Source organism: Giraffa tippelskirchi, chromosome 3 (genome assembly GCF_054371585.1).
Source record: "Giraffa tippelskirchi isolate mGirTip1 chromosome 3, T2T-mGirTip1v1.2.pri, whole genome shotgun sequence".
NCBI classification, from domain to species: domain Eukaryota; kingdom Metazoa; phylum Chordata; class Mammalia; order Artiodactyla; family Giraffidae; genus Giraffa; species Giraffa tippelskirchi.
Window position 1 is genome coordinate 11842465 of NC_137277.1, and position 12816 is coordinate 11855280.

General features: G+C 51.6%; 1 protein-coding gene across 2 annotated transcripts in view; it reads right to left on the minus strand.

Annotated features, from left to right (window-relative positions):
• Nucleotides 1–368: 368 nt before the first annotated feature.
• The window catches only part of NPLOC4 (NPL4 homolog, ubiquitin recognition factor), a 53964-nt gene continuing 41516 nt past the window's right edge, over nt 369–12816 (minus strand). For both annotated transcript variants that reach the window (XM_081576277.1, XM_081576276.1), the window contains exons 13-17: nt 11563–11634; nt 8771–8866; nt 7540–7656; nt 6064–6166; nt 369–2683 (exon numbers count right to left, since the gene is read on the minus strand). In XM_081576277.1, the coding sequence (XP_081432403.1) occupies nt 2526–2683; nt 6064–6166; nt 7540–7656; nt 8771–8866; nt 11563–11634 (546 nt within the window). In that variant the 3' untranslated portion in view covers nt 369–2525. The remainder of the gene's footprint in view (nt 2684–6063; nt 6167–7539; nt 7657–8770; nt 8867–11562; nt 11635–12816) is intronic.

Consider the following 12816-nt stretch of genomic DNA (forward strand, 5'->3'; position numbering starts at 1 on the left):
AAGCCTTGCTCCCCCCGCATCTGTGCAAGTTCGCAGGCTTCTGGGCTTTGTCATTCACCTGCTGCCTGGCTGCCTGCACCTGACCCACCAAAGGCCAGGAGCAGCCACATGGCTGACGGAGGGAAGGGTGCAGGAAAGGTACAGAGGGAGGCCAGGCTCTGCTCTTCCCATGAACATCACGCTGGGAGCACAGGGCCGAGGAGCCTGGGCAGGAGGGGTTCTCTATCCTTCATACTCTATAAACACATCAGCAGAGGACAGTGACGTGTGGAGAGGACAGTCATCAAGTCACCCAACAAGGTAGGCAGGTCAAGAATCAGGGCAGGGAGAGGCCTCAGGGCCCAGGAAGGACAAACAGGGCGCTGGCAGTCGCTTCAGGTGCTTTTATTGGTTCACTTGCAGGGCTGGAGTCCAGGCAATGCTACTGCAAACCCAACCGACACACACCTGCAAGCCCCAAGTGGGAGCACAGGGAGCAGACTGGTCAGTGGAGGCTGGGCAGCCAGTCACCCTTCACTGAGTTACAGTGCCTGGTGGCATGAGAGGGTGTGTCCACATGAGGGCAGGTAGGATGCAGGTGGGGCTGGGGGCCCCCTCCCTTTTGTCAAAGGAGATGGCTAAGCTGCCTGGGCCTGAGTCTGCTGGCAGGGTGCCCCCGCTCCTTATGCTGACCCCTGACTGTCTTTGGACAATAAAGTGCATTACTGAACAAAGAGTGACTCAAAACCAGAAGCAGAGAAATCACAACACTTTTTCTTTAGCTAAAAGACAGAAAGAAATGAACTATGCAGATGCCAGAACTTCAGGGTGAGCAGGATATTGGTCGAAGAGAAGGTAAAGACCAGAACAAGTAGAGAAGGAACGGCTGGGGCCGCGAGGTCTGAGGTCAGCGCACTCCTGCTCTCCCTGCAGACTCACGTCTGATCAAAGGAGCAGGCAACTTGGGCCAGAATGTGCTCCCAGCTTTCTGGCAGGCGGCCACAGATGAGCTGGGGAAACGGGGCTCTGTGCCTCGTGCCCCCTAGAATAGGCCCAACTCACTGGCCACTTGAGTGTCCTATGCCAGGTCAACCCGGAGGTGCCAGGCACATCCCTGCCACAAGTGAACACAACACCCAAGTGTACTCTGTTCGCAGGCCAAGGGCGAGGGAGGGTCACATAGATTTGCGTCCCGCCCTAGGACAGAGACATGCAGTCCTCAAGCAGCCTGTGTCTGGGTCCACCTCTCCTGGGGATGGGTGCAGTGCAGCTCAGAGATACGGGTTTTTTAAGGCAAAGAGGCATCAGGATGTCCACAGCTTCTGGGGAAGGGCCAGACTGGAACCCAGCCGTAGAAGAAATGAGGGACCCTAGAGCACGTGCAAGGTCTGACCACAACCTTTGTCCTGGGATGGCCTGGACCCACACCTCAGCACAGCACCCACTTTCCGACGACCCAGCAGCAGCTCCACAGCCCTCTACAACCAGGTTCCTACTCCCTGACCTGGCTTGTAATGTGGCCATGTCAGAGGCCAGGGTCTAGGCAGGACAACAGGAAGGAATGGTGTGGGGACAAAGGGGACCAGAGCTTCTGGCCCTGCCTGGGGCCACTCAGCTCACCCCACGCAGACCTGGTCAAGTGTTGCCTGCCCGAGGGGCTGCCTGCTCAGTAGGGGACACCACCAGGCTCCTGCTCGGTCCTGGGTCTGCAGCTGTGCCAGCCGTGTGGCCTGGCAGGGAAGTCTCAGGCACTGAGGTTCATTTGTGAGGAGACCTGACTGTGGGTCCCCCGTCCACTCACCCAGGCTGCACACACCTCCAGGGACTCATTAAAGGAGGGACGAAGGTGGAAACTAGTCTCTCTCACTCCCCTTTTATGCAGTTTTTATCTTAAAAAATAATAAATAAAAGTCTTCTGGGCAGGAATTACTGATTAACTGTTATTACAACCAAAGCAGACTTTAAAATCCCCCATGGCTGCCGGGTGGGAGCAGGAAAGGGCAGGCAGCAGATTCACCTGCAGACCAGGCGGACGGGAGGCCATGAGCCTGTGGCCACGCATTTCCACTGCATGACAGCTACCGGAAGGGGAAGAGGTGGACCTCACAGGCAGGGTCTGTCCCAGAGCATCAGGGTAGAGAGGTCACCAAGAGCTCCCAACCAAAAACATGGGAGGGGCAGGAACAAAAAGCATCCAAGGAAGGAAAAAAGAAAGCTGGATGGTGGCAGCAAGCCCTCCCACCCCCTCGATTCCAGCTGATGATTCAGAGGCACCTAGTCCTTCTACCACAGTGGGGGCTGCTGCGGGGCGGCCGGGTGAGGCCACACCGTGCCTCCACCAGGAGACTGGTTTTAGCCCACAGAGCACCAGCCTGGCTCCCTCTCTCCAAAGGAAGCCTGGTGCTGAGAAGCTTCCTGGGTCAGAGACTCCAGGGCAGCCACCCCCGCCTTGCCTTCAGGGCTGCTGAGGTGGGGCACGGTCACAACAACCTTGGCTTCCGAGAGGGCTGGGGTGGGCCCAGTCCCCCCAGCAGGGCCCGGGAGCCCTAGGTTCTGGGGAGGCTGCACATTTCGCAGTGGCCGGTGCCCGGCTGGTTCATGAAGGTACAGTGCTGACAGGCCCACATGGCGGACGAGGCGGCGTGTGTGGAGCCCCCGACAGCTCCGTACTCGTGGAGGCCCGGAAGCTGCACACCAACTGTGCCTGTGGGGCAGGAAGAGAAGCAGTATTCATCCATTCTACACAGGGAAGCTGTCCCACCCCGTCTGAGAGTTCTGCAAGGCTGCTTATCAGGACAGAAGTGGACTCAAAAGCAAGTGCCATGGGCGTGGACAAATGCGGCTTGAGAGCCCCCACCTTGGGTCCCCTGCTCTCACACAGAACCCTACTAAGGAAAGCTGCTGTCTGCTGAGCAGAAAGCTGCTGGCTGTGGCCACTCACACATCTGCCCACCGCCCCCGCCCAGCTGCTGTGTCAGTGGCTCCTTCCTTTTCACTGCTGAGCAGCAGTACATGGTATGAAGAGCATCTCTGGTTATCTGTCTCCCTCCTGATGCACACTTGGGTCATTGCCAGTTTTAAACTATTGTGAACAAAGCTGCCACGAATATTCTTAACGCAAATCTTAGTGTGGCTCTGTGTCTGTCTATCTCTTGGGTAGCAGTGGGCTGGCTGGGTTACCCTTACCAGGGCGTGGGAGAGCTCCAGCTGCTCCGCGCGTGTGTGAGCACGCCATGCAGCCAGTGTCTGCATCTCAGTCACTCTCACAACATGTAATGATAGCTTAATTTCCACTCTTCTGAGGACTGATGGTGACCTTACTGAAGCTCTTTTTGTGGAACATCTTCCATGGCTTATCTTCTCTTAGTCTGTGCCTTGCCTTTTCAAGTTTTTGACAACATTTCTTGATGAGCCCAAGTGTTTCATTCTGATAAAGTCCACCTGACCAATCTTTTAGTCAGAGTTTTTCTCTGTCCTACCTTCAAGATCCTGAACATATTCAACTTTTTTTTTTTTAACATATATCTTTATAGTTGCCGACCTTACCATTAGGTCTATCAGCCTGTGACAGACCTAATGTCCCAGCCTGTGCTGATTTTTTGTGTCTTTGATTTTTTAAAAAAATCTTTAGCTTCTCCTGTTGCAGCACACAGGCTCAGTTGCTGCGGCTTGCCAGATCTAGAGCTCATGGGCTTCAGTATTTGTGGCACACAGGCTGTTGCTCCATAGCATGTGGAGTCTTCCTAAATCAGGGATTAAACCCTGTGTCCCCTGCACTGGCAGGCAGATTCTTAGCCACTACCACCAGGGAAGTCCTGTGTTGATTTTTATATATGGGGTGTATTGCAGAAGTCCAAGTTCATTTTACCCACACAGATACCATTTGCTTCGACATGTTTTCCTAAAAAGGGTATATCTCCTCATGTAATCGTCCAGGTGCCTTGTTATCACCCAATTCTCAACTCTCCATCTGGCCCATCAGCCTATTTATTCTCATGCCAACAGCACCCTGTTTTAACCATGGCAGCCTTACTATTGAAAACAGGCAGTCCATGTCCTCCAGCTTCATTTTTTTTTTTAATATTTATTTATTTGGCTGCACCAGGTCTTAGTTGTGGCACGTGGGACCTTCAATTTTCCTTGCAGCATACAGAATCTTTAGTTGCGGCATGCTAACTCTTAGCTGCAGCATGTGAGTTCTAGTTCTCTGACCAGGGATCGAACTCGGACCCTCTGCACTGGGAATGCAGAGTCTTAGCCACTGGACCACCAAGAAGTCTCCATTCTTCTTTTTTCATGTTTGTTTTCTAGGTCCTCTGCACCCCCAGACAAATTTTAAAACTTTTCCCCCCTCCCTTCCCTTGCAAAATAAATGTCTATGGGGAATGATGATTGAGATTGTACCAATTAATTTTGGGAAAACTGAAATCTTAGAAATATCTTGCCTTCCAGTCCAGAACAATGGTATTTCTTCACTATCTATTTAGCTCTTCTTCTGGCAAAGTGTTAGTTTTCAGCAAAGAGCTCTTACATGGCATCAGTGGACTGTGTCACAAGATCTCTCACGTTCTGTGACTCTGCATCTGCAAAGGGTACTCCACTGCTAATTTATGTTACCAACCCCTGTGCAGTGAGCAGAGTTCCATGAGTAGTGTCTGTTGACAGCATTTGACAACCACGCAGCACGTTTTAGCAAAGTGACAGGCGCTTTCCCGACAGAGGCTCCAGGCAGTGGGTCCAGACCACATCATCCTGCTGCTGCGAGACTGATGCTTGACATAGGTTTGGGTTTCTTCCCACCCTAAGTATGAGGCGTGGAGCCAATGGGACCCAGCTCCTATGGGGTCACTAGCTTTTGATTAGTTTCTAGTGAGGATGGCAAGGCATACCACATGCTCAGACTGAATCCTTTCCTGATCTAGTTTTCTTTTCTCCCAACTGGGCTAGTGCTTATCTAGGAAAACCTCTCGGTCAAGCCATCCTCCTTTCCCAGCTTCCCCATGTGCTCTTTCTGGAGCTCTCTTTAGAGAGAGGGCTCTGAACCACTAAAGCTGCTGCAGTCAATGTTCCTGTGTGAGGCATCTGATGAATAACACCAGGGGCTGGGAGAGCCCAGTACGTGGGAGAGCTGGACCAGGAGCTGAGACCCTGGCCAGCACCTCACACTGTCCACCCAAGGACATGAGGCCATGGGCTTCGCTGTAGGAATTTGGTGACAACAATGGGTCCTCTGTTTCAGAACATGAGGACAAGAAGTAGATGGCATGTCCAGCCCTTTTACTGGTTGGCTGTCAGAATCATATAAAAAGAAAACTTAAACAGAAGAGCAACACAATGAATACTAAGGCTCCTTGACCCCTGAACTTCCAGGTACTCAGTATAGAGAAAGTAAAAACCCCACCGGGCTTCCCGTGGCTTGGGTCCCACTGAGGGTTTCCTGACTAATTTTGGCTCAAGTATCTGCCCTCCAGATTGAGAAAATGTTTAAACACTTTTTAATATGTACTTTCAGGTGTGTTTTCAGGGGGCATTGCAGTTCTTCTCAAAGGCACGGGGAAAAGGGCCGCCAGAGTCACCACCCTCTCGAGCTCTTGGCGAGGGCGCTGGGAGTGTGGGGGCAGCTCCCAAGGCTGATGGATAGAGGCTCTCAGTCTGGAGACACAAGATCCCCTAATTCTATTCTCTCTTTTCCTCCTCCTCCACCAAGAATACTCTGAGGATTGATGGGGAAAGGGGAAAAGAAAAGCCTGAGGAGCCCAAAAGCTCTCTGCACTCAGCACTTAGGTGAGTGTGAAGTTCCTATTCACCTAAAACAATGACTTTCAAACTACTCCTAAGATGCTTAAAGAATCATGTACAAAAATCTATGGAACTGTGTACCCAAGATGTGTGGCCTTTACACATATGTTACAGTGATAAAAACATCTGTGGGCCCCAGCAAAGGTCTGTCTGTGCTTGTTCCACTGCCCATGATACCATTAGGATACATCTGAGGTCAGGTTTCCAGGGCCCAGGAAGAAGTACTGGGGCCTGAAAGAAGTCCGAGCCCTGGTCACGGGGGTTGCAGGAGGGGAGGACACTTACTGCAGAGCTGCTCAATGGTGGCCCATTGCTCAGACTTCTTCCAGGTCTGGGCAAGCTCCTCGTTTCTGGTCCTCACAGCCTCTAGCAATAAGCTGATGCTGTCCTGCAAGAAGCCAGAAAGGAAGGTTCCAACTCGCTTCACTGACAGTGGACAGACTTGCTCACAAGTTTTTCCTCCCCAATATCAAGACACACTTAAGGGGGAATTGTGAAAATCTCCCAGGCTGTCACATGAAACACAAAACAACACACACTTAGTCTATAAAGACAAGTGCTAAATTAAGCTAAAATTTAAATTCTTCCCGGAGAGCCCCAAGGTGACCACTGTGCTGCTCTCTCTCCTGGGCTGACTGTGCTCCACCCGCTAGGTAGTCTCAGCTCACAGGCCTTCTCCCGAGGGCCTGGGCACATGGGCAGGAGCCCCGAGGCCATGAGGCCCACCCTCATCCCTCCCGCCTCCCCCAGTCCTCTGTCTTCTTCATCACGTCTATATCTCAGTGCGCTTTGCAACCTAGAACGCCAGGGTAAAAGTGCAGAGAACTAAATAGCTTTTATAATGAGAAACTTACAAAGCCTTCCAGGGCCTCTCAGGTAGTACCTTCAGAAAATGCTTCCTAACAGGTGACTGCAACAACAGCACACAGTTTCCAGTGAGAAGGCCCTAAGCTTTTACCACCTTCCCAACCAGACAGGCAGCAGCTGAGCCTGGGACTGGAGCTGCAACTCTCTGGGCTAAACAGGGAAGGCAAAGCTAGTGTGAAGCCTCAGATGCCCAGTGTCAAGTACCACAAGTGAGTAGTTTGGACAAAAACAAATACAAGATCAACCCAGCAGGACATAAGAATAGCTACAGAAAAGCAGCGGGAGGAAGGGGCCTCGCCCTTCTACTCTGTCTCCTTGTAGAAATGCGTTTCCTTGGGTCTCAGGCAGAAAAAGGGCCAAAGTAAAAGGACAGCCACGATACAACCCATGCAAGAGGCTTCCTGACTGGACCCGCTGCTCCTGTGCTGCTCAGAAAGCAGCTGCCATCTGTAACACTTCGCCCTCGTCTCCCCACAAAACATGTCTTAAAAATGCCAACTGTGCAGCTATGCGCCCGGGGCCTGGATGCTGGCCAACATTCTGGGCCAAGGCGATAAACCAGAGCTGATTCAGGAGAAGGGGAGATCAGGAAGCAGCAGAGGCTGGGATTCTCAAACTGTTCCAACAGGAATTTTTTAATTGTTGATCTCTAATGCTCCCCCTAGAAGGACAGAGAGCTAAGTGGCCTCTGCATCCCATATGATTTGTCCTCCATCTTGGAGGGCAGACACTTTCGAACAAGCTGTTCTAGTGCAAACTCTAAAACTGAAAAAGTCACCTATCAAGGCCCTTGTGCAAAGCTACTGCCCACACGACAGGTTAAAGGGCCTTTAGCTGCTCCAGTGCTGCCCAGAGTGCTCCAGTCTTAGGACAGGAAGCCCACCTGGCTCATACCTGCAGAGGCATGACGTCGTTGGTGACCAGGAATAGCAGGAGGTGGAAATCCGAGATAGTGTCCAGGAACACAGATGAGGTGTTCTGGGACAAGTAGGTGGCCAGGCTGTGGAAATCCTAGAGGGCCAGGTATGGGGGGGAGACAGACACAAGCACCGGTTGGTCCCAGGTCAGAGTCGGAGGAGAGCCACTGTCCTACAAAAACGGGACTAAGCACACTGAACGCTGAGGGATGGCGCATCCCCTCTCCTTCTAGAACCATTTACTGGGAGCCAGGGACAAGAGGAACGCAGCTGTAGAGGAAAACTTCCAGGAAAACACTCTTAGTACATCTGACTTATGGAAAAGTATAAGCAACATGTCTGTGAAACTGACCCAGCTGTGACACATTCAAACTCACCTCTGGGGAGGAGTGGGAAGGGCCACCATGGGGCTGCGAGAAGCCCTGTCTGTCCGGGTGCATTGTTGACCAGGGCAGCACGGTAGTGAGGAACAGGAACTGGGGCAGAGGGATGGGGGGATTATACGACACTAACACTTTCAAGAGGCCTGAAGCAGGAGATTCAAGGGTGCTGCCCTAGTCAGTGGCTCCGCTCCTCCACCAGCACCTGGGCAGGTGGGCAGCGAGGAAACCAAAGTATCAGAGAGGCCCTGGACACAAGTCACTGCTTCAGAAGAAACTCTCAATGCAGACATTCTTTAACCAGGACCCTTTCTGCAGTGCCTGTGATCAACTTGGGATGTGTGTTCACAGGCCACTAACATGAGGACAAGGCAGTCATGGCAGTTCTGACTGGCCTGATATGCAGCTGAGAGCCAAGGCCCCATGGCTCGGATGGTGCCAGAGAAACGTGGCAAGGTGATGAGGTAGGGGGCAGAGCACATAGCAAAGTGAGACACTGCCACGAAAGACAGCGCTTACCAACAATCAATAACCTTGCTAGGAGAGGACATGAAGTGACCAATAAAACAGGCCCCCTGAGAATGGTCCTTCTGCCAAATCCACAGGCCTGAGGACTTAGAGGGATTTGTCTCTATGCTCATCCACTGCCCCTGCCCTGGAGAGGGCTCATGCGATCAGCAGTATCTTAGAAAAAAGCCTAACCAGGCTTTGTCACAAGAACAAATGAGGAGAGTCAGAAACCTTGATACTTTCTGGAAAAACAATAGTGACACTAGATAAACAAGCAGCAGTGACTTTAAATTATGTTTCTAAAGACAAAGAGCTTACCTGTGTCTCACCCAATACATCCCGGTTTTCAATAGGAAATGGATTTTGTGAAATAGAAAAAGTATAAACTGGATCCTTGGGGAAAGTTGTCGTGATCTAATGAACAAAAACACAAACCCATGATAAATTAATTGTGTCGTAAACAGGGATGTGGGCCCTGAGCACACCAATCCTTGGAGTCCCGAGCTGCTCACAGCAGCAAAGTCCTAACTATTCTACCCTGAAGGGAATGCTTAGCTCTCAGGACAGCCCCTAAATGAAAATTCTGAAACTCTGACTCTCAGAGGCAAATAAAGAATCATTTTTCATATCTGGTAAGACTGTGATACCTGTGGGCAGTTTCCTGACTCCATCTCCACTGGGACAGCCTCTCGGCTGCTCTCCCGCTGCCGAGGGGGAGCTACAGGGTGGGCCACGGGAGAGAGCAGAGGCATGAGTGCCAACTCAGGAGCCAACTCTGTTCCCACCACCATGTCTGGAGGGCAAGTGCAGAACCAGTTCCTGATGGTTTTGAAAGCCACGGTGCCCTCCAGCGAGCTGACTGAGGCCCCTTCCAATTCCCAGGCACCACTCCGTGGAGCCAGGGCATGACCAGGCAGGAAGAAAAGCAAGGCCAGGGAGATGCAGACATGGCTCTCCCCTGAAGATGGCTGGAGTCAGGAGCTCGAATCCAAAGGGAAGCCGAAGCCCTGCAGTGGCTCAGACGTGCTTCAGAAATGACAGAGGGCATTTAAAATTCAGAATCAATAGAAGCTGCAGGGACAGTGGCAAATGTGCAAAAATCAATACAAATACAGTTTCTCATTCCTCCTGGCAGGTGCCCCTTCCCCCAAACGCACCCAAGTGTGCACCACCATCAGCCATCTTTTGGTTGACGCAGCTCTTCCTCTGCAGTATGACACTAGCAGCAGCAGATTACACCTCGTCCAGATTTAGCACAGCTATTCTGGTTCCTTCGGGACTATTTCTAAAGAATGAAAATGTGGCTCTGGCCTGTTTTCTGCATCAGTGAAGGCAGCGAGCTGTGCCAGGCTGGCTGGCCCAGGACCCGCTGTGCCCGTGCCAGCGCTGTGACAGTGAGCTGAGCCGTCAGCAACTCCTTCACTCGAGCCCTGCTGGCCTTTTATGGATGAGACCACATGGCCTCGGGGAACAGGGTGTGAACTCAGCACAGCGCCAAGTCCTACTGTGAGGCCTCGCTTGGTTCATCTGAGAGATACGGAGACAGGAGAGCCCATGCCTCCTAAGGCTGCGTGAGAATCAAGTATGCCCAGACATGTGGAGCCCGCAGAATGGGCAGCACACAGGGCTCAGTCTCAGCTGCTGTCAGGATTCTAGAGATGGTGGAAGGGCCACATCACTGCAGAGACAAGGCCTGTGGCGGGCTCACGCCCCTCCTTTTGGAAGGCAGACACAGGAGTGGACCGGCAACAACAGAAGACCCACTAGTAAGTAAATGTGGAATTAAGGGAAGTATTTGTTAGACCTGTAACTGTCCCTTGGAGAACTTCAGAGCCAAGTTCACACGGCAGTCTGACTATCCCAGAAGCCCAGGGGAGAGGCTGCGGGGTGTCAAGCACTTTATTTTGTGCTCAAACCCTCTCCCCACCCAGCCTGCCTGGCTGACACCCCCCACATGCGGAGCACCTCCACAGAAGGCCCGAACGGCCACTTGGTCACGAGGCTTATTTAAAGCCGTTGAATGTGCTGATCAGGTGGGGGTCTGGGGCTGGGTGAGGAGTGAGCACATCTGTCTGGGCACCTGCTCCAACCTCCTTCCACAGGAAGAGAGCACTTGAGTATCACAGGGTGGAATGCTTCCCCATCAACCAAACGCTACTCCAAATAGCACTAAGGCAAGAGCTTAGCTCCTTCGTGAAAACAAACGGGTGGGGAGGCCACTGGGAAAGAAGACCTCAGGAAGCTGGCTTTAAATCACGCAGACTCCTCCTAAGTGTATGCTCCATCAATCTGTTTTCATCTTAATTACACCCTAGGTAGTCTAAAAAGCAGATGCCTTTATGGCCTAGGTAATAAATATGTTCTCGGGAGCTGTCAGTTGGAATGGAGCGTTGGCGGGCTCAGCTCACAGGGACCCGCTGCTCCAAATGCAATGATACTTTACAGCCTGAATCACATGCCCGTCCTAGTCCAAATGCGGCCTGAATTCATTCTGGCAGGCAGCAGTTAGGTAATGAGCCTCCTCCCATACCCTGTGGACAGAGCGCTGACTGTAGCAAATGCATCAGGCTCTGGTCCTGCAGCATGCGCTGCCCTCTGCATGCGACCACATCTCCGTGGGTGGAGCATGCCTCCAGAAAGGAGCTGAGGCTTGGAGTATGTGTGCCAGTACCAGGTGCCTTCTTGGCTCGAGTGCCCTCTCAGAGACCATGCTGTGCCTGCACTCAAGGGCAGAGTCACGGCTGTATCCCCTAAGGATCGACTTGCAGCAGCCCACCATGAGCCCGGCTGTGGCAGCCAAACTGTGGCCAGGGCAGAACCTGCGCACAGAGCCAGGGAGAGGCTCGCTGGCCTCCGGGGCTGCTTGGCCTAGTCGGCGGTCCTCTGCTGCACTGCAGGTTGGAAGAAGTTAACCCCTTAAGCTGTTTTTAAGGAAATAAAAACCGAAAAGCCCTTAAGGTTTCTAGCTTTTCAGGGATGCCAGGAGCTCAGTGACTCCAACATCTCCGGGTGCCTGTTCTGTCCAGGTAGAGGAGCAGGTGTTCGAGTGGTGCCCTCTCAAGGCCTCCCCCAGCCGTCCTGACCTCCGCAGGGAGATGACACACACTTACGTCTATGATCAGATACTCCACAGGCAGGGGGCGGGCCAGCTGGGTGATCTCGTTGCCAAACTTGTCTATGTCCTGAAACAGGAGACAAAGGTCCAGGGTGTGAGTGCTGACTTGTGATGGGTTTTCCGTCCACATGCTTGTCTCACTTCTTAAATTACTACAATTCCTGTTGAAGTGTATGAAAAGCAGAGAGGAAAATGTGCACATTTTTGTAATGGCTCCACCTCCCACCATTTCTTGGAGGCCACGACTCAAGAAAGTAGACTTACTCTTGGTCACAGGGGTCTCCGCCCCCCAGCCTGGTGCTGAAGCTGTGGGAGACAGACCCCAGCTCCCTTGGGGACAGGTTCCTGGAAACAATCCCCCTCAGGCCACATCTGTGCCCCCTCCTTCTCTATAAGCTCTCCCAGTCTCACACCTGAATGCTAACTCTTAACAACCTCCCTCACACCTTTGAAAACCCAACTTCATGGAAATTCAATCCTTACACATTAACAAAATAAACACACACACACACACACACACACACACACACGAGTACACATACTACTACACAGACATGGAAAACCCCACCACCAATCTGTCAAAGTCTAAACTTGTTTTGCTTTGTCAGATGCACAGAACATAAAGTTTAATTATGGGGAAAAATGGCCAGCATATGTTCATTAATCATAAAATGACAATTAGATCTGATTTATGTCAAACATGCCGAGTTCAAACAGAGCTCTTGAAATAACTTCATAAGAACCAACGCTTTTCATTAAAGATTCTGCAAGAGAGGGTCATATTTTCTATCTAACTCATCACTTAACATTATATAAATCATTCACTGAGTCAATATATAAATTATACATCCATAATTTCCAATTACTGGATCTTACATAAAAGTTTATGTTTATTAAAGCTCTCAGACCCTAATGGATGCCAAGCAGACCTCCCTGGGGTGTGCAGGTGACTCAGCGCCACCCCAGCACATCATACCTTTCAGGGATGTCAGAGGCCCATGCCGTCTTTTGAGACAACGTTCACAGGCTGTCCTACGTTAAACCAAGTCTGTTCTCCTAACGAGAAGTCTAGGGGCTCCATGAGGCCCTGTTCCTTTTTTTTTTTTTCCAGATATTAAACTCTTTGGTCCACAGCACATCTCAGATTACCCACACCATCTCTACCTTTTCCCTGTTCACAACCCAGAGAGCTGCTAGCAAGCACGTGCCCCTCTGCCCTTCCAGCAAATGGTTCAAACACATCTAGCCA